The following is a 22,381-nucleotide window of genomic DNA, read 5'->3' as shown; positions in this document are numbered from 1 at the left end:
AGTGTTTCTTATTGGACATGTTCAGGTAATATCTCCCTGTTTCAAAATGTTTCAAAATGTTTTCTCCCTACTGAACACGACCCTGGTGGTGCAGTCTCTGTGGGTCTCTCGCCCTCAGATATCCACTCTGTACTGTGTTGGTCTGGTTACGCATCAATCATAGTTATAGTTATCATAGTGTGACAAATTTCAACGTGCCCCTCGTCCCCAGAAAGCACCCCAAGAGGAAGAGGGACCGGTGACATGGGCAGAAGACCTGTAAACCCTGCTGGTTCAGTACTACCATCATAACAAGGTGAGTTACGAGGTGGCCGGGCCACCTCTATTTTGGTAACGTCAAGAGAGGCCAGTTCTTCTTATTACCTCTTGATCCTTGCTGACACACACAAAAAGGTTGTTAACACCCACGATCGCCATCACACACACCCGGATTCAAGCATATACAGGCTATACACACTTGTAAGCAAATGCATTGTAAACGATCAGACACACAACACTTCACATACCCATACCGACACGCATGCACACACAGACACGTCAACAACAGGATTTCAGAGAAGCACTCCCACCACCGGACCCCCCCCCCCCCCCCCCCACACACACTCTCTTTCAGAAGAGAGCAAAGGCTTCATTTGAAAACGATGAACATCTATATATACAGCTTGGGCCGAGTGTCAGGTGTCTAGCGATGGTTGATTTGTGCTTCAGGGCTGCATGCGGAGTTGGCCAGGTCAGCAGGGGGGAGAACGAGGGTAGAGGTTAACACAGCACAGACTCCACCACCAATCGTCTGGACCGCGTCCCACAGCAGCAGCCACCAGAGGCGGGGTGAGACATGAGTGACAGTGCGTGTGGCATTTATAGAGACACATGATAGGCCTACATGAGGACCAGACTGGACTGACTTCAGCAAGTAAGATGAAATAAAAGCTTGTGGGAAGGGTGGGCTGAGGTGGTGGTTGGGGAGGTGGGTGGGGGGTGGGGGGGGGGGTTGTTTGAATTGGACAATGTTGGCGATGGGGATCACAGTTTGAATCCAAGGTTTGTGTTTCTTATAACCACTTCAGCAGGATTCACCACGCTCTAAATTTAGCGGCAGAGGGTGCCAACATGTGGGAGACAGTGGAGACAGAGAAAGCTGGAAACGGGTCAAGATGGTGACTGGGATGTGTGTTGAAGATGATGGAGAGAAGAACGATGGAGGAGGGCAGAGTGGAAAAAAAGACCGAAAAAAAGCACAAGAAAGAGATGCAGTGTGTTGTCTTCACATTTAATAATAAATCAAGTCTTACATATGCAATTATTTCCATTGAAAACCACAGACACAATTTACCTTTCAATACCCATTGAAATACGGGTATGCACAGATTACCTCTGACAACTATCTCACTAGAAAAAGACAAAACAGATACAAAATCTTACAGTATTTATAAACGTGTGACATTTGGGTTACACAGAACACATGAAATGTTTTTACGTTATTCATTTACAACACTGAAGGCTCATATGACTTTGAATACTGTATTTACAATGCAACCTTATATAACTGGTTAGTAGCCTAAATGCGACAATAAATTGTAGCACTTTACCTCTTCAATAGGGTTTACGATAAAATTGCCTGTCCTTTCAGGCAGTGCCGTTTTAATAATTTATTGTAATTTCTATAATATAGTCACCCACACACCAAGAGCAGATGGTGTATCTAAAATTTTAAGGGACATTAGACTCCAAAATCAGAATTTGTCAGATGTTTTTAGACCTCAAAAGTAGTCTAATGTCAATAGGGGTCCACACATCTTACACTACACAACTTAATGGAAAACATAAGCTCTGCATATCTGGAATTTGCATGGTGCCTGTCTTTTACCTTATTTTTATATTGTGACATATAACTGAATCTACAAAACATGATGGCCTGGGACGTAGACTAATCTTGACCTTTGAGGTCTGAAAACATTTGGATTTAGAGGCTAATGTCTCTTTGATATATACACATCTATAAATTAAAGGCAGTTGTAAAAACATTGCAATATCATGAGATTGTGTATGTATTTATTTACTAGAAACTCTAGAATTTTTGTACTGTACTTTCATTCTGTGCAATACATCTGAATCCCAATTACTATTCTTAAGGATTATACTCTCTAATAAGACTGTCGATCAGAATATCATCAAAGATTTGGCAAAAATAATGAAGTAATGTTTACCAATTCAAAACACAACTGCAAAATGTTGTTTTTGTTAAATTAATTTAAAATGATTTTGAATTCAATTGAATTTCACACTTGGGGAGGGGGGAACATACTGGCACATTACATTTTGCACATTCAATGTGAGAAAACATTTGCTGTCGACTAGCACACAAGTAAATTGGCATTGCGTTAATTCTTCCCCTTTCATAAGTCAAGAACAGTATAGTGTCCCTTCAATGACCTACTGATTTATGCAAAATAAGGAGAGAAAAAACATCCAAGACGATGAACAACTTGAACCCCTCTCTACACAACTTCAAATGATTCAATGTAAAATTGCGTCCATTTCTCAACAGTTATAAGACAATACAGATAAAGTGCAATACCTCCTCTTCGCCACTAGCTGTCACTTTCATTTTTGGGGGGAAAACACCTTCGCCAGGGACTGAATGGTAGCGCAAGCAAGAGAAAGAGGGTTCCGCCCAAAATAAGAATGGCCCCTGCACACCCAACACAGGATACTGACCAAGACAACTCGTGATGCAACGGCACCGAGTGGTCACTGGCTAGGAAGGAGAGTACCGATTGGTTGAAAACAATAAGAGACAGGAGAATCAAGAGGCCTAAGAGAGAGGAGGAAAGAGTGATAGAGAAGGGAGAGAGAGAAAGAGAGGGATAGAGCACAAAAGAGAGGTATCAGGGGCTTGGTGTGTGTGGAGTTGGCAAATACATTTTACTGGTGGGATGGTGGAGGTGGTATTGATAGCTGTGATCTACTTCCCAGAGCATCAGAGTATATCAGGACTGGACAGATGCCATGACTAATGCCCTGTGTATCTAATTAGTGAGCTCCCTTGATACACTTGAATAACGGCTATATGGCTTTTTAAAGTGTTGAGTACCGGTAGCTTTTATTTTGCTGCATGCACAGGTTGACTCCTAACGCACTCATAACTCTTTGCAACTGTCACACCCGGATCTGTTTCACCTGTCTTTATGATTGTCTCCACCCCCCTCCAGGTGTCACCCATCTTCCCCATTATCCCCTGTGTATTTATACCTGTGTTTTCTGTCTGTCTGTGCCAGTTCGTCTTGTTTGTCAAGTCAACCAGCGGTTTTCTCTCAGCTCCTGCTTTTCCCTCTTTTTTCTCACCTTCCTGGATTTGACCCTTGCCTGTCCTGACTCTGAGCCCGCCTGCCTGACTACTCTGCCTGCACCTGAGCCTGCCTGCCGTCCTGCACCTTTGCCCCACCTCTGGATTTTTGATCTCTGCCTACCCTGACCCTGAGTCTGCCTGCCATGCTGTACCTTTGCCCCACCTCTGGATTACTGACCCCTGTCTGCCCTTGACCTGTTTTATGCCTGCCCCTGTTGGATTATTAAACTGTTAATTTGACGTTGTCTGCATCTGGGTCTTACTGTACCTTCAAACCTGATAGCAACATCGGGAAGATCTCAATTGCGTAATCCTCATGTCCTCGCTCCTCTCTTCTCGTCTCCTTCTCAAAACCCATTGGATGACAAAGCCAGAGGTCTCTCCCCGCTGACCTTCTCCTCTAATGGGTTTGGAGAAGGAGATGAGGAGAGAGGACGCGAGGAGTATGCAATTGAGATCTTCCCAAGGTCTCATTAGACATGTCAAAATAGTAACATTTAATCATTGTAGTTATACATGTACAGTATGTCACCTTGGCTGCCATATGTCTACTCACTCACCTGACAGAATGAAGCAAACCGATGCAGCCTTGAGGAAGAATGATTCTCCTTTGCTGAGGGCTGTGGTGATGCATATGGCCCCTGTGACCATCAGGAAGAGACCGAAGAGGGCCATCATGGCCGCCGCCACATTCAGACCTGGGAAGAGCGAAACGGTCATCGTCTTGATACAGGTACATTCCATTATTCATAGTACACTGGCACCAGGTACATTTACATTTGAGTAATTTAGCAGACCCTCTTATCCAGGGTGACTTGCAACGAGTTCATTCAACTAAGGTAAGTAAAATAACCAAATAAGTTCAACCTTATTCAAAATGGCCAATCTACAAAAGGTAAAGTCCTTGCATCCACTTGTAATTCTAACAGATATTGGTACATCCCCTCACTGACATACTCTAGGGAAGCGTTTCCCAAACTCAGTCCTGCGGACCCCAAGTAGTACACATTTCGTTTTTTGCCCTAGCACGACACAACTGATTCAAATGATCAAAGCTTGATGATTAGTTGATTATTTGAATCAGCTGTGTAGTGCTAGGGCAAAAACCAAAACGTGTACCCCTTGGGGTCCCGGGGACCGAGTTTGGGAAACGCTGCCCATGCTGCCCTAGGAGTTACTGACTTGCCTAGAGGATAATAGAAACGTTAAATATCGCACTCCTGACATGTAGGGCATCATGCCCATTGAAACTAACAAAAAATCCAGAAGATAGTTTATTTTGCGCATAATAAATCCAAAGAAATATAATTTGGCCATCAGTGCCCCTCTTAAAAAATGTGGCGCATGACACCTCTGGTTTAGAGCTCACACAAAAAAATGAAAAAAGGATTTCACAGTTTTTTCCACATTGACCCATGAAGAAACAGTCTTACTGACTTCAATGCTATAATGGTAAAAGGAGTAGGTGGAATACATTTTAGACACTCACTGCAGTCAATGGCTGACCCAGTGCAACATAGATGACAGACTTGAGGAAGAAAGAAAGCGTGTGGGTGGGCAAGGTGAGACATGGGTTGAAAGAAGGCAGGGGGCAAGCTGACTCACTCTTTTCTGTCGTCTTCTGGAAGAGGACGGCGTTCTCTCCAGTGGTGTAGAACTTGAAGTAGGTGCAGTTAGATTCTAAAAGGAGATAGGGAGAGACAAGGAACTTATTTGAAACAGATGGAGACCTTATCAACTTGCACATCACCACAATCTTATTGAGATTCATACGGCTTGCTGCACACTAATTGTTATGCATTCGTGCACATCGATGACAACGCCAAGGTTATGTCTTCTATGCAATTAGTGTTATGGCATCTTGTAGTCTGATAAAAGGTCGTTTATCCTACATATAGACTGCCCTCTCTAGTAAGACATTTTAGTACAGTATTTGAGGGTAATAGGTGTGTGAGTTTAAGGTAAGCATCTATCCCTACAGAATGTAAATGTATATTGTGACCCTGTCTACACCTGAAGGCCAGTCATTGGATTGTGGCCACAATACAAATAACTGATATCTAGCCGTAACTAACGGTGGGGCTATAGCTAAGTAATGATATCATTGTCACTTCTGGCCTTGAAATTTGGGATCGTGAAATTTGGCTGAACTACCCCTTTAAAATCTGGCATAAAGGGCCATAGGATTTCTCAAGAGAGTGTTTTGAATGTATGAGTTTGAGTGAATGCGGTTTGGTTTACACAATTTGCCAGTATGCAAAAAATGGGTCTGTGATTTCTGATAGGTGGTTTTGTACAGATTGGATTGCATGAGTTTGAGTAGATACCGTTTGGTTTACACAAAATAATGTAGGCCTATTCATGCAACTCCAGAGCAGTTACCTCCGGGCAGTTCAGCCGGCCCACAGCTCTCTCGCTCAGGGTCTATGTCAGCCACCCACAGAGTCCGGGTGCATCCTTTCCACAGCCCGTAGTGTGCTGCCAGACACGTCTGGTTGTTGTAGAAGTTCTTGGGCGGGGACAGCTCCACCCAATACTCTGTGCCCAAGCCCAAGACAGTCAACACCACACCCACGATGGCCACGAAGAACGCCAGCTTGATCTTGCCCTCCTGGACATCGCTCATGCCTCCTGATGTTGACGCTTTTGCACGGCGCTTAACTCCCATAGCACCAGCCCCAGCCCCTCTGCCACCCATGACACCGGTCAGTCCCAGAGTACCTGCTCCGGGTCCTATTCCCGCCCCTGGTGGAATCGGCCTGCCATCCTCTTCGTGCAGAAAGAAGGTGGACCACATGGCTTTGCAGATGTTTACGATTGAAAAAAATATATGAATAATGGATAAAGACAGGTAGAGAGTGTAGGAGACAGGGAATGGGTTTATATGGTGAGGTGGCAGTGGAGCAATAGAAAGGATGGTAGACAGGGGTTAGTGAGGCAAGAGGAATGGAGGGAGGGAAAGAAGGGAAATGGGAATTAGCAGCACTGATGACTCAGTTTATAAAGCAAACATACCAAACCCACCATAAAAAAGGATAAGGATCAGTGCAGAAAATATATATATATTATTAATTATTAAAATCATGAATCATGAATTGTTAGGTATTAACACCAGACATTGAAAGCTTGATGTAAAAGGTGGTTTGGAAGAAGTATGCGATGAGCGGGTCATAATGAAAAATGGTTCAAAAGATAGAATAGATTAGAAAAAAATATCAAAAATAGAGGTAGCTTCCGTGTAAATGTTGGGAAACGGAGATATGGAGGAGAAGCCAGGAGGGAGAAAGCAGCTTATTCTAGAAGAAAAAACAAGAAAAAAAACAATGAGTTTTAACATCAGTAGAAGAAAATCTACTGACTTTAATCCATCACAATGTTAGTACAAACTAAAATGAACAACTGCCATGTCACCTTATAGAGTCTGATCCAATCCAACATGGCAAATATCATTTTAATGCTGCAAAGAATACTTTCCAACTGCATGGTTGGATATCAAGTCTGAACCAGCACATGTTAATGAGTGCCAAATTGATACTTTCTCACCTTTTCATAGCAAATATTGTGTGCACCAGTGGAGGTCAGTACCGTTTTAAGATGAGGGCAGACACAAAAAATGTTTATGAGCATGACCTTATTTCTATTACAGCATATTGGATGACTGTCATTCATATTCCATTCACCCAGTTCAATGTAACATCGATAGGTTTAGGCTACTACATGATACTCCAATTTTCCCTATACCCATCATGAGGTTGCTACAACCTAGCCTATGAATAAAAGTTTACAACGTAAGTGCACAGGTCGAGAGAATGTTTTGTAATCATGGTGACAGATCGTGTTACATTCAATACCGCCTTGCACACACTTTTGCTTGCATCTAACGTTAGCTGATCTAGGGTGTAATCATTAGTCCTACAGTTGAAAACGAGAGTTGCTATTGGACAAATTCAGGTATGTTTATCCGTTGTTTCGTCACGTTTGCTTCAGTTTAAGAAACATTTTTCAACAGAATCGGGGGAATGAATACAACCCCTGATCACACGCAAACACAGTTCACTTTCATAGCAGCCATAAACAAAGAGCGTGATCACTTTGTTTGTTGAAATTCCTTTTCGTATCTACGCACGCTACTCCTCTCTCACCTTTTCCCTTCACTTGCGGACTTCAGTGCACAACCCATTAGCTGTCTGTGACCAGGCGAAAAAAAACTTTCCAAGCAAACCCTTCATAATATAACCGCTAACTGCTACACACAGCCTACATCGTTGTCACAATATTATCTAACGTCATAGTCAACATAGCTAATAGAACTAACGCATTAGTAAACCTGCTACAATCATGCAGTACAGTGTACAGTCAGCAATCAGTTTAGCAGTTACACCGGCAGGCCCCGGTGGCAATAAATTAATAAAACCTTCCTTGACTTGGAAGACTTCCAGTGTTGGATAGCCATAGCCAGCTAGCTAACCTAGCACCCCTCTCCGTTTGAGCCGGGTGTTTGAGTAGGCTAAACTAGCTAGCTAGCTAAGCTAGCTAAGTACTGTAAGTGAAAAAAATACTACGAAAACTAGCTCTCTCGCTCTCCATCTTCAATTTTGAAGAAATTTATTTGTTAACTGTAACTTGTCTTTCTATCTCTTCGAGTCAACTGCTCACCACAAGTTATGCACTGCAATGCTAGCTGTAGCTTATGCTCTCAGTACTAGATTAATTCTCTGATCCTTTAATTGAGTGGACAAAATGTCAATTCATGCTGCAAGAGCTCTGATAGGTTGGAGGACGTCCTCTGGGAGTTGCCATAATTACTGTGTAAGTCTATGGAAGGGGGTGAAAACCATGAGCCTCCTAGGTTTTGTATTGAAGTCAAATGTACTCAGAGGAGGACAGAAACTAGCTGTGAAACTAGCTACACCATGGTGCTACCCTACAGAGTGCTGCTTAGGATACTGTAGACCTTCATTGCAAAACAGTGTGTTTTAATCAATTATTTGGTGACGTGAATATATTTTGTATAGTTTAATCTAAAAATGATATATATATTTTTTTCCTCCACTATTTTTATGAAATTCTCTGTGCCTCCACTGGTATGCACATGTTACTTCAGTTACTATCATTTAAGTCAGAGTTGTGTTAAAGTCACTTACACATCTTAAAGTACTATATCAATATTTACTGTAGACTGAAAGATGGACAACAGTAGTAATTATCCTACACATAGCTACCTTACAAAGAAGTCTAAGCAACTAGTATGTCAACTAAAAAATAAGACAATGAAAAGGTTTCATCACAAATATTTGCACAGCTTTACTGTTACCCTCGCATGATATACAAATTGGCAGCTTAATGAGAGGAAGCTCTGAATCATAGATATTACAATTACAGATGCAAAACAGTCCTCTATGATTCAGTTTTGAATACTTAAAGTGCCTCGCAATATTCCATTCAAATCAACTTATTCAATGACAATACCCATTGAAATATACAACAGTGTGATCAACAGGAAATTGAAATAAGCAAAAACACAAACGGCAACAAATGCAGAGACCCCAGAGCAACATTCAAGGCCATAATTTGCGCATAAGCAATTCAGTTTATTTTTCAGAGCTGTAATTCAATATCTACAACGGACACAACTGAATTAACTTCTACTCATTTTGCTTTACTATAGACTTTAGTCATGACCACGGTACGAATCATAACAATGATATGAAGAAGTTGCTGACCTGCTTGGTGTGTGTGTGTGGTTCAGTTCGGGAATGAAATAGGGTGAGGCGAAGAGAGGGAGTGAGCGAGAGAGGGATCGCAGAGGAAGAGAGGAGGTATGGGCAGTGGAAAGAGGGTGGAGGCCAAAGTAGCCTTGTGTTGCAGAGAGTTGATGAATGGGTGGGTTTAGTAACTATGTGGCCACATGCCTACGTGGTGTTTGAAAGTGTATATGTTTGTTTAGACATGCACATATGGTTGTGCTGGAACTATCTGTCTTTGCTGGCCCCTGTAAAATGTATTTGCGAGAATATGCGTCATGAGTGTGTGGTCTCTATATCACTCTGTGTCTGTGTCGTGTGTGCGTGCGTGCGTGCGTATGTGTGTGTGTGTGAGCATGCACCCGTTACTGTGTGTGTGTGTGTGTGCATGTGTGTTTGCGTGTGCCTGCACCTGATAGTGTGTTTGTCTGAGTGAGAGAGCGAGCGCGTGTACACGAGAGAGTTTGGTGTGTGTGTTTCTTCATTCTATTTTTGACAACCACCTGTTAATGACATTAAAAAAAAAAAGAACTAGAGGCACTGGACCCCTGACGAGGTTATGTCAGGAAAGGGGGTGGAGGTAAATTCCTGGGGCTTCTGCTAGTATTTTGTTGATTAAAGAATTGTGGCTGCAACACTTCAAAAAAGAAACTCTGCATAGCCTTGAAGGTGTGACGTAGGTGGAGCAAGATCGAGTAACGGCAAGGGGCAAACCAAATACTCTGCCTCTGCTGACAACTTCAAACCCACAATTTATCCATGGTCAATCTGGGTTTGTGTAGGAGACAGTATTATCTGATTACAGCTAAGCAACTGGACTTGCAGGATCTATTCACAGGGTCTATACCACTTAACGGTAATGTACCCGTGAGCAAGATCCAACCTGTATTGCTTGAGTTAATGCAAAGTCTATTTTAAAGCGGCTATATAAAGCGGCTATGCAAAAGTAAGTGTGACTTTTGTACATTGCCCTAGATAAAGGCGTCCTCTTGGCAGGAGGAAGAAGAAATGGGGACATTTTAGAAATGTACTCGATGTCTTCCATTCTAAAGGTGACATTATTACAATTGTTGATGGGGAGACTTATTAGTGAATGATTTATAAAAACTCAAAATCAAGTTGACTCAAAAGTAAATGTCACTTACTCCTGTATCGGAAAGTAAAAAAAAAAGAAAAAGTGATCATGCATGTAAATCTTTTATACTGCCGCTGCCCAATGCAGAACCTTATACAGTGAGTGCATGGGGATGGCTGTTACCAGCACATACCGTTCAGATCCTATGTCCTGAAGCACATACTGTACAGTACACAACATAGGCATAAGGACCTCAACACCATACCACATCCCCCGATCAGGGGGAAAGACCTATGTAGGGAGGTCATATTGTACTCGTTTTGCATAAATAAATTATACATACTGTATGAACAAATAATTGTTTAACAAAAATACATGTACTGCTGGTATGTATATCTGGGCCCACATAATAACATTATTAGTCTATAAGAATGCAACGCAGGGGTAGTTGTGACCTCTCTGGTCTGAACAGTGCTTCAACAGAGTTGGTCATTATGCGACTGGAAACGTTCATTGACGTGGGGAATTATTCTCCTGTCAGTGACAGAATGCTGCAGTCAGATGTGCTCAGCATTGTGATAAGTAATGAGAGAGACCGGGCCGTGTTCGAATACAGAAATGCATCCTTCCTTCCTTGTTTCCTCAAATATCTTTGAAAATGCATCCTTCCTTCCTTGCGTCCTTGAGGCAAGCAGAGATTTATACGTGATTGGATAGGTGTAAGAAATGTTACCACCCCATTACTTTCACCAATCCAACTAATTGATATCTCTGATTACTTCAAGGAAGGTAGGAGGGAAGGATGCATTTCTGAAGTATTAGAAAAGGGTCCTGGAGTGCGACTTACTAAGAGACTGTAGCAGCAAATGATCTCCATAAGATGGCACTACCAGTCAGAGCTTTGTGGGGTTGCAGTACAGGACAAAATGAGCCCCCCTGATTTAAAAGGCATGCATGGCGAGGATGAATCCTAATGCGTAATATGATTAGACCAGTGTGAGGGGGATTCATACGGGACAAAGTTGGGGTTGGGTTGCCTTGTGCTGTTGTGGTCTATGGATAATACATTGCTATTATCAAAAAAGGCTTCAAAGTTGACGAAGAGCTGAAACATGTTGGATGGTCTGGTGTGCTATCTAAGGCTTGGGGGGGTACTTACTGCCTTATTTGGCGTGTATGGCATGGAGTTCTTTCTGAAAAGGGGACATGACACGGGAAATGTAAGGTTTATTATAGGTTAGCTGCAGTATAGCTAGAAGGATTGTATATAGTGTGGTATTAAGGTTTAGTCTGTTATATCCATTGTATGTGCTGTCAGTATGGCAGTGCATCCACTCCTCCCTGACTATGAGCTGCATAATAGCCAGTGGTGATACTGTGCTTCCTTCTCTCTCTGATTATATTAAGGTCCTGGCTGACGCAGAGAGAGATAAGGGGATTGCCACAGGAGGAGCGCCTGCCAGTTCTGTGCACTGTGAAGAAGAACGATTACTCATCAACCTCCTTGTCTCTCTCTCTCGCTCTCAATTTTTCTATCACTCACTTAGTGACACACAAATTGAATGTAACATACAACATGCACGCACACCCTCGTCTCAGACCCTTTCTCTGTTGATATACTCTATCAACAGTTATTTCTCACATTTATCCTCGCTCTCACTCATATTTCCCTTTCTCAATTTTCTCTAAACAAATTTCCTCTGCCATATCGCCTGACAACATTATCGTTGTGAAGACAGTGTGGAAGAGAAATCACCGTTACTGGAGTTATACCTAGTACTGATGTGCACTCGGTATAACGTTTCAACACCAGCATATCAGAAGTAACGAAAATCAAATCAAATGTATTTATAAAGCCCTTTTCACATCAGCAGATGTTACAAAGTGCTTATACAGGAACCCAGCCTAAAACCCCAAACAGCAATCAATGCAGATGTAGAAGCACGGTGGCTAGGAAAAACTCCCTAGAAAGAAACCTAGGAAGAAACCTAGAGGAGCCAGGCCCTGAGGGGTGGCCAGTTCTCTTCTGGCTGTGCCAGGTGGAGATTATAAGAGTACATGGCCATTAAGGCCAGATCGTTCTTCAAGATGTTCAAATGTTCATAGATGACCAGCAGGGTAAAATAATAATCACGGTGGATGTAGAGGGTGCAACAGGTCAGCACCTCAGGAGTAAATGTCAGTTGGCTTTTCATAGCTGAGCATTCAGAGGTCTAGACAGCAGGTGCGGTAGAGAGCCAGGAGTCATCAGGCCAGCTAGTCCTGAGGCATGGTCCTAGGACTCAGGTCCTCCGGGGAGGGGTGAGAGAGATGGTAGAATTACAGGGAGCATACTTAAGTTCACACAGGACACCAGATAAGACAGGAGAATTTCACCAGATAGGAAAGAGTGACGCTAGCCCCCCGGCACATTGACTATTGCAGCATAGATACTAGAGAATGAGACGGGAGGGAGGGATCGTGGGACACTGTGGCCCTGTCCAAGGATACCCCCGAACAGGGCCAACCAGGCAGGGTATAACCCCACCCACATTTGCCAAAGCACAGCCCCCACACCACTAGAGGGATATTAACAGACCACCAAATTACTACCCTGAGACAAGGCCCACTTCAAATAGACACACTTTGCCTTGATGACAGCTTTGCACACTCTTGGCATTCTCTCAACCAGCTTCACCTGGAATGCTTTTCCAACAGTCTTGAAGGAGTTCCCACATATGCTGAGCACTTGTTGGCTGCTTTTCCTTCACTCTGCAGTCCGATTCATCCTAAACCATCTTAATCTCTTTGAGGTCGGAGGGATTGTGGAGGCCAGGTCATCTGATGCAGCACTCCTTCTCGGTCAAATAGCCCTTACACAGCCTGAAGGTGTGTTCGGCCATTGTCCTGTTGAAAAACAAATGATAGTCCCACTGAGCCCAAACCAGATGGGATGGCGTATCGCTGCAGAATGCTGTGGTAGCCATGCTGGTTAAGTGTGCCTTGAATTCTAAATAAATCACAGACAGTGTCAGCAGCAAAGCACCCCCACACCATAACACCTCCTCCTCCATGCTTTATGGTGGGAAACACACATGCGGAGATCATCTGTTCACCCACACCGCGTCTCACAAAGACACGGCGGTTGGAACCAAAAGTCTCCAATTTGGACTCCAGACCGAAGGACAAATTTCCACCATTGCTCGGTTTTCTTGGCCCAAGCAAGTTTCTTATTCTTGTTGGTGTCCTTAAGTAGTGGTTTATTTGCAGCAATTCGACCATGAAGGCGTGATTCACACAGTCTCCTCTGAACAGTTGATGTTGAGATGTGTATGTTACTTGAACTCTGGACTTGGTCTTTTACCAAATAGGGCTATCTTCTGTATATACCCCCCCCCCCCCATATCTTGTCACAACACATCTGATTGGCTCAAACACATTAAGAAGGAAATAAATTCCACAAATGTACTTTTAAGAAGGCACACCTGTTAATTGAAATACATTCCAGGTGACTACCTCATGAAGCTGGTTGAGAGAATGCCAAGAGTGTGCAAAGCTGTCATCAAGGCAAAGGGTGGCGCCGACAGAGATTGCGACTAGCTCTTAGAAAACGTTGCAGTATTTAGTTTGTTTCTGTACTATTTTTTACATTATTAGCATTACAGCCGGGAAGAGCTATCGGATATTAGAGCGGCGGTAACTCACCAGAACTACCAGCATTACGACCAGGAACACGACTGCCCTGGAGCAGATCCTTTGTTCACTCTCCCCCGATCAATTGAATTTATTCCAGAGACCGATCCAAACATCCCGGGGGAGGAGAGGCACTCGAGGCAGCCTGCTGGTTCAACTTAGGAGGTGTGCACACCACCCACCTCTTCCGAGTATATTACTCGCTAATGTTCAGTCTTTGGATAACAAAGTTGATGAGCTGAGAACAAGGATTTCTTTCCAGAGAGGCATCGGGTCCTGTAACATACTTAGTTTCACGGAAACATGGCTCTCTCGGGATACTCTGTCGGAGTCAGCATGGTAGCATTTGCGGGAAACTGAAAGTGCGAACTACCGCATTTAACAATGGCAAGGCGACTGGTAATATGGCAGAATATAAACAGTGTAGTCATTCACTCTGCAAGGCAATCAAACAAGCTAAACGTCAGCAATTCAACAGCTCAGACACGAGACGTATATGGCAGGAACTACAGACAATCACAGACTACAAAAGGAAAACACTCACCTCTGTCATCATGAAGTGCTTTGAGAGACTAGTCAAGGATCATATCACCTCTACCTTACATGCCACCCTAGACCCACTTCAATTTGCTTACCGCCCCAATAGATCCACAGACGATGCAATCGCCATCACTCTGCACACTGCCCTATCCCATCTGGACAAGAGGAATACCTATGTCAGAATGCTGTTTATTGACTATAGCTCAGCATTCAACACCATAGTACCCTCCAAGCTCATCATTAAGCTTGAGGCCGTGGGTCTGAACCCTTCCCCTCTGCAACTGGGTCCTGGACTTCCTGAAGGGCCGCACCCAGGTGGTGAAGGTAGGAAACATCACCTCCACTTCGCTGATGCTCAACACTGGGCATCCACAAAGGTGCGTGCTCAGCCCCCTCCTGTACTCCCTATTCACCCATGACTGCGTGGCCAAGCACGCCTCCAACTCAGTCATCAAGTTTGCAGATTACTTAACTGTACTTAACTTAATTAACTTAACTTAATTTTGAAAAACAGCCCCAGACCATTATTTCTCCTTCACCAAACTTTACAGTTGGCACTGTGCATTGGGGCAGGTAGGGCACATTTCCACTGCTCCAGAGTCTAATGACGACAAGATTTACACCACTCCAGCCGACGCTTGGTATTGGGTATGGTGATATTAGGCTTGTGTGCAGCTGCTCGGCCATGGAAACCTATTTCATGAAGCTCCCGACGAACAGTTCTTGTGCTGATTTTGCTTCCATAGGCAGGTTGGAACTCAATAGTGTGTTGCAACTGAGGACATACAATTTTTACGCGCTATGTGCTTTAGCACTCGGCGGTCCAGTTCTGTGAGCTTGTGTGGCCTACCACTTTGCGGCTGCTCCTAGACGTTTCCACTTCACAATAACAGCACTTACAGTTGACCGGGGCAGCTCTAACAAGGCAGGAATTTAACGAACTGGAAAGGTGGCATCCGATGACGGTGCAATGTTGAAAGTCACTAAGCTCTTCAGTAAGGTCATTATACTGCCAATGTTTGTCTATGGAGATCGCATGGCTGTGTGCTCGATGTTAAACACCTGTCAGCAACGGGTGTGGGTGAAATAGCCGAATCCACTAATTGCAACTTGGCTATCCTCACCAAAAGGCGATAGTTCTCTTGTATATTAAGAGTACAGCGACTGCAATGAGAAGGCATCATGTTACTTAGCATTTTTTTGGGCCGGAGTAGGTCCAGCAGATCTATGTCCAGATAAAGAGTCCGGGGTAAAAAAAAGTTCAATTAAAAAAGTAGTGTGAGGACAAAACTAAAACTAAGACCTTGGTAAACATATATACAACGTTTGATTAAATAGTTATTAGGAGTTTATACGTTTGGCAGGTAGCCAAGTAGCAACAAAGAGAACAGCAGTACGGAGACAATTCAGAAGTGCATTGTGTCACCAGTCACGTGAAAAAGGGAATGTCCGTCCAACCATTGCAGGAGACACAAAATGGCCGTCCAGTCACTCAACAAAGTATTTTATTTCCCCAAAGGATCATTTAGCTGGCCAGGTGTTGGACTGAGCAGTTCAACCACACCTCCCTATTTGGATTTCACAACAGGAACGGACATCAATTGACAGCCTCAATTGACAGCCACAGCCTCAAGACACGACAGGACACCTCACCGGACTGAATGGCTCCAGCCATTCTACACTGAAGCTAAATTAAGATGACCCTGGATGGCCCCATCACATGTGGGAACCTGTCACTCAGCAGATTGGCTTGTTGGTGTGAGAGAGGATATGATACAACTGGCTGAGACACATGTCCCTAATTCACCCTGCGGCCAAATGTATTCATAGTGCGACTGTATGGCACTGCTGGTAGGCTTGGCTGAACGTTTCTGGTGTCATCTTTTTTACTTTATGTAAATACAGCGAAATGCACACTGCTCTAGTCCTGGCTATTAGAAACAGACACTTACAGCGCCTTCAGAATGTATTCACACCCCTTGTCTTTTTCCACATTTTGTTGTGTTACAGCCTGAAATTAAAATTGATTACGTTTAGATTTTGTTGTCCCTGGCCTACACACAATACTCCATAATATCAAAGTGGAATTCTGTTTTTAGACATTTTTACAAATGAATTAAAACTGAAAAGCTGAAATGTCTTGAGTCTAAGTATTCAACCCCTTTGTTATGGCAAGCCTAAATAAGTTTAGGAATAAAAATGTGCTTAACAAGTCACATAATAAGTTGCATGGACTCATTGTGTGCAAAAACAGTGTAAACTTATTTTGAATGAGTACCTCATCTCTGTACACCAAACATACAGATAATTGTAAGGTCCCTCAGTCGAGCAGTGAATTTCAAACACAAATTCAACCACAAAGACCAGGGAGGTCTTCCAATGCCTCGCAAAGAAGGGCACCTATTGGTAGATGGGTAAAAAAAAAGCAGACATTGAATATCTCCATATACAGTATATCGTGTATGTAAATTAGATATTTATTTACTTAATGTTCAATGTGCAAAAATGTCTACAAAACATGTTTTCACATTGTCATCTTTGTGTGTAGATGGGTGAGATTTTTTTTTAATGTAATCCATTTTGAATTCAGGCTGTAACAATACATGTGGAATCAGTCAAGGGGTATGAATACTTTCTGAAGGCACTGTATGTAGCCTCGTAGCTGGCGACGGTAGATAGAGGATGAGTCATATAGACAGAGAGGTAGAACCGCGCTTCTTCTCAACTGGTGCCCCCAGAGAAATAATCAGGTGGCAGCATACTGTAACACTTATGTTCAGAGGTTGCCACTCATGTTCAGACAAAGTGATGTTCACTTTTCCATGCTCTCCCCAATCTTTGGCCAGTGCACTTGAAGCTGCGGCATTAGATAACAGAAATCTGGCAACAGAACATTATTTTTTCAAACCAGCAATGTATGCAGGCAATTCCATGTGAAACTTAAAATGATCTACAATTTTTTATTTTACTTGAGCCTTTTTCAATTTGAATGAATAAAGATATTAGAATTTAATTTAAATGACTTTGATTCCGTTAAAATGTCAAACTGAACTATCCCATAACCTGTCTATATGGTACAACTTCCTGTGGTAAATAAAGGAACGTGTTTGGGGGAAGTTGAGACGTCAGTCATCATTAGCGTGCCTTGGACCCAGTCAATAATTAATTCCAGCCACAACATTGAAGATATAGGTGTGGTGTTCCAAAAAGATCCCAAAGCTGTTAGGTCTATTATTGTGGTACCATAACAAGGATAATTAGGGTCAGGCTAGAAGGAAAGGCCTATGTTTAGCACCATCGAGCCACAAACAGTGAAGAGCCCAGATTGGGGTTATGAAATGTGCTAAGTTGTGATCTTATAGGTTGGATGGGACTGCGCGACTGTTGCCAATGCCAATGATTTTACCCTCCTCCATCAATGGGGCTTTTGTCATTCCTGTGCAAAATATGTACTTGGCAAAAGAAACTGGCACCAGTGTAGAGTTAATGCAACAATAATCAGTTTTGGCCAGTGTTAACCTCTTATACTGTATGTAACTAAATGTAATTCAAACCAGGGTGTCTGTAGTGACGTTTCTAGCACTGAGATGCAGTGCCTTAGACCGCTGCGCCACTTGGGAGCCCAAATGTAGCCTCGCTATTGTTATTTTACTTCTGCTCTTTAAAACTTCTTATGGCTGCATCCCGCTACCGGGATCGATATGACAACAGCCAGTGAAAGTGCAGGGCGCCAAATTCAAACAACAGAAATCTCATAATTAAAATTCCTCAAACATACGTGTCTTATATAATTTTAAAGGTAATCTTGTTGTTAATCCCACCAAAGTGTCCGATTTCAAATATGCTTTTCGGCGAAAGCACTACAAACGATTATGTTAGGTCACCACCAAACCACAATAAGCACAGCCATTTTTCCAGCAAAAGATAGCAGTCAGAAAAAGCAGAAATAGAGATAAAATTAATCACTAACCTTTGATTATCTTCATCAGATGACACTCATAGGGCTTCATGTTACACAATACATGCATGTTTTGTTTGATAAAGTTCATATTTATAACAAAAAATCGGAGTTTACATTGGCGCGTTACATTCACTAGTTCCAAAAACATCAAGTTATTTTGCATAGCCACATCGTTTCAACAGAAATACTCATCATAAATGTAGATGATAATACAAGTTATACACATGGAATTATAGATATACCTCTCCTTAATGCAACCGCTGTGTCAGATTTCAAAAACACTTTAAGGAAAAAGCAAATCATGCAATAATCTGAGACGGAGCTCAGAACAATAGCCAAATTAGCCGCCATGTTGGGGTCAACAGAAACCAGAAAATACATGATAAATGTTTCCTTACCTTTGATGAACTTCATCAGAATGCAGTCCTAGGAATCCCAGGTCCACAATAAATGCTTGATTTGTTCGATAATGTCCGTTATTTAGGTCCAATTAGCTACTTTGGTTAGCACGTTTGGTAAACAATTCCTAAGTCACAAAGCGTGTCCACTATAACGTGACGAAATGTCCAAAAGTTCCGTAACAGTCAGTAGAAACATGTCAAACGATGTACTGAATCAATCTTTAGAATGTTGTTAACATACATCTTGAATAACGTTCCAACCGGAGAATTAGATTGACTTCAGAAGAGCGGTGGAACGGAGGTCCTCCTCATGTGAACGCGCATGTGAAAGCATGGTCAGCTCATGGCAGATCTGACTAATTCCTGTCTCCTTCGGCCCCCCTTCAGATTAGAGTCATCAGACAAAGTTCTATTGACTGTTGACATCTAGTGGAAGCCGTAGGAAGTGAAAACTCATCAATATCTTGCTGTAATTTCAATGAGAGCTTGGTTGAAAATCTGCCACCTCAGAAAAAATTCAAACAGGAAGTGGAACTTCTCAGGTTTTTGCCTGCCATATGAGTTCTGTTATACTCACAGACATAATTCAAACAGTTTTAGAAACTTCAGAGTGTTTTCTATCCAATACTAATAATATGCATATATTAGCAACTGGGACTGAGGAGCAGGCAGTTTACTATGGGCACCTCTGTGCACCTTTCATCCAAGCTACTCAATACTGCCCCTGCAGCCATAAGAAGTTAATTATTTGTTACTTTCATTAAAAAATTTAAAAATACATCTTAAAACTGCATTGTTGGTTAAGGTCTTGTGAGTAAGCATTTCACTGTAAGGTCTAGTACACCTGCTGTATTCGGCGCATGTTACAAATAAAATTTGATTTGACTTGAACGGATGATCTCCGCATGTGTGGTTCCCACCGTGAAACATGGAGGAGCAGGTGTCTTGCTGGTGACACTGTCTGTGATTTACTTAGAATTCAAGCCACACTTAACCAGCATGGCTACCACAGCATTCTGCAGCAATACGCCATCCCATCTGGTTTGCGCTTAGTGGGACAATCATTTGTTTTTCAACAGGACAATGACCCAACACACCTCCAGGCAGTTTAAGGGCTATTTGACCAAGAAGGAGAGTGATGGAGGGCTGCATCAGATGACCTGGCCTCTACAATCATCCGACCTCAACCCAATTGAGAGGGTTTGGGATGAGTTGGACCACAGAGTGAAGGAAAAGCAGCCAATAAGTGCTCAGCATATGGGGAAACTCCTTCAAGACTGTTGGAAAAGCATTCCAGGTGAAGCTGGTTGAGATAATGCCAAAAGTGTGCAAAGCTGTCATCAATGCAAAGGGTGGCTACTTGGAAGAGGTTACTACATGATTCCATGTGTTATTTCATCGTTTTGATGTCTTCCCTCTTATTCTAGTAAAAAAAAAAAAAAAGAAACTTGAATGAGTAGTTCAAAAAATTGACTGGTACTGTATAAGCAAAAATGTCAGTCGAAAACGGTACCAGAACCACGCAGGTCCCTAAAACAGGGGACTTTACATCTATTAAATTGCAACTATTTGCGGAGGTAGACAATTTTTGAGTGTTAAATGTAACACTATTAGAGTTGATGTAACACTTGCATTTTTTCTCACTCTCAACTCCAACTTTACAGTCGACCCCCTTGCTCTCAAATTCAGCAATATGGAACAACAATAGCCGTGTGCAACCAGATGCAGTGCTATGAAAATGCCAATTGGGATTGTGTACTGACCATGCCATTCTTATTGACCTCAGAAGATAAGAGGCCACACTGGCTGGACCGAGGTATCACTGGCCAGTCTCTCACTGGCCAGGACTACTTGGCGTTCACAAGGCAATTAGTGTCTAATGTCCATCTCACCTCTCTCTCTCATACTCCCTCCTCAACATCATTGTCGGCCCAATTGAGATAGTATGTACATGAATGTATAGTTAAAGTGACTATGCATATATGATAAACAGAGAGTAGCAGCAGCGTAAAAAGAGGGCTTGATTACCTGTTTTTGTCCTAGACTTTGTCCTAGACTTGGCACTCCGGTACCACTTGCCATGCGGTAGTAGAGAGAACAGTCTATGACTGGGGTGGCTGGGGTCTTTGACAATTTTTAGGGCCTTCTTCTTACACCGCCTGGTGTAGAGGTCCTGGACGGCAGGCAGCTTAGCCTATGTGATGTACTGGGCCGTACGCACTACCGTCTGTAGTGCCTTGCGATCAGAGGCCGAGCAATTGCCGTACCAGGCAGTGATGCAACCAGTCAGGATGCTCTCGATGTTGCAGCTGTATTACCTTTTGAGGATCTCAGGACCCATGCCAAATCTTTTTAGTTTCCTGAGGGGGAATAGGCTTTGTCGTGCCCTCTTCATGACTGTCTTGGTGTGTTTGGACAATTCTAGTTTGTTGTTGATGTGGACACCAAGGAACTTGAAGCTCTCAACCTGCTCCACAACAGCCCCGTCGATGAGAATGTGGGTGTGCTCGGTCCTCCTTTTCCTGTAGTCCACAATCATCTCCTTAGTCTTGGTTATGTTGAGGGATAGGTTGTTATTCTGGCACCACCCGGCCAGGTCTCTGACCTCCTCCCTAAAGGCGGTCTCATCGTTGTCAGTGATCAGGCCAACCACTGTTGTGTCGTCTGCAAACTTAATGATGGTGTTGGAGTCGTGCCTGGCCATGCAGTCGTGGGTGAACAGGGAGTACAGGAGGGGACAGAGCACGCACCCCTGGGGAGCTCCAGTGTTGAGGATCAGCGTGGCAGATGTGTTGCTACCTACCCTCACCACCCAGGGGCGGCCCGTCAGGAAGTCCAGGATCCAGTTGCAGAGGGAGGTGTTTAGTCCCAGGGTCCTTAGCTTAGTGATGAGCTTTGAGGGTACTATGGTGTTGAACGCTGAGCTGTAGTCAATGAGTAGCATTCTCACATAAGTGTTCCTTTTGTCCCAGGTGGGAAAGGGCAGCGTGGAGTGCAATAGAGATTGAATTATCTGTGGATCTGTTTGGGCGGTATGCAAATTGGAGTGGGTCTAGGGTTTCTGGGATAATGGTGTTGATGTGAGCCATGACCATGCTTTCAAAGCACTTCATGGCTACAGACGTGAGTGCTACGGGTCAGTAGTCATTTAGGCAGGTTACCTTAGTGTTATTGGGCACAGGGACTATGGTGGTCTGCTTGAAACATGTTGGTATTACAGACTCAGTCAGGGACAGGTTGAAAATATCCGTGAAGACACCTGCCAGTTGGTCAGCACATGCTTGGAGTACACTTCCTGATAATTCGTCTGGCCCTGCAGCCTTGTGAATGTTGACCTGTTTAAAGGTGTTACTCACATCAGCTACAGAGAGAGTGATCACACAGTCATCCGGAACAGCTGATGCTCTCATGCATGCTTCAGTGTTGCTTGCCTCGAAGCGAGCATAGAAGTAATTTAGCTCGTCTGGTAGGCTCGTGTCACTGGGTATCTCGCGGCTGTGCTTCCCTTTGTATTGTGTAATAGTCCTGCCACATCCGACAAGTTTCGGAGCCGGTGTTGTACGATTCAATCTTAGTCCTGTATAGACACTTTGCCTGTTTGATGGTTTGTCTGAGGCCATAGCGGGATTTCTTATAAGT

At 43.3% G+C, this 22,381-nt stretch overlaps 1 protein-coding gene across 1 annotated transcript in view; it reads right to left on the bottom strand.

The window, feature by feature from the left end:
• Positions 1 to 1,254: 1,254 nt before the first annotated feature.
• LOC139558722 (voltage-dependent calcium channel gamma-6 subunit-like) overlaps positions 1,255 to 22,381 on the bottom strand; it is a 55,493-nt gene continuing 34,366 nt past the window's right edge. Inside the window, exons 2-5 of the mRNA XM_071374089.1 lie at positions 5,732 to 6,645; positions 4,955 to 5,029; positions 3,910 to 4,047; positions 1,255 to 2,815 (exon numbers count right to left, since the gene is read on the bottom strand). Coding sequence (XP_071230190.1) covers positions 2,592 to 2,815; positions 3,910 to 4,047; positions 4,955 to 5,029; positions 5,732 to 6,146 — 852 coding nt within the window. The 5' untranslated portion in view covers positions 6,147 to 6,645 and the 3' untranslated portion in view covers positions 1,255 to 2,591. The remainder of the gene's footprint in view (positions 2,816 to 3,909; positions 4,048 to 4,954; positions 5,030 to 5,731; positions 6,646 to 22,381) is intronic.

Source organism: Salvelinus alpinus, chromosome 29 (genome assembly GCF_045679555.1).
Source record: "Salvelinus alpinus chromosome 29, SLU_Salpinus.1, whole genome shotgun sequence".
In the NCBI taxonomy this organism is placed as follows: Eukaryota; Metazoa; Chordata; class Actinopteri; order Salmoniformes; family Salmonidae; genus Salvelinus; species Salvelinus alpinus.
This window is presented reverse-complemented; position numbering and strand designations above follow the sequence as displayed.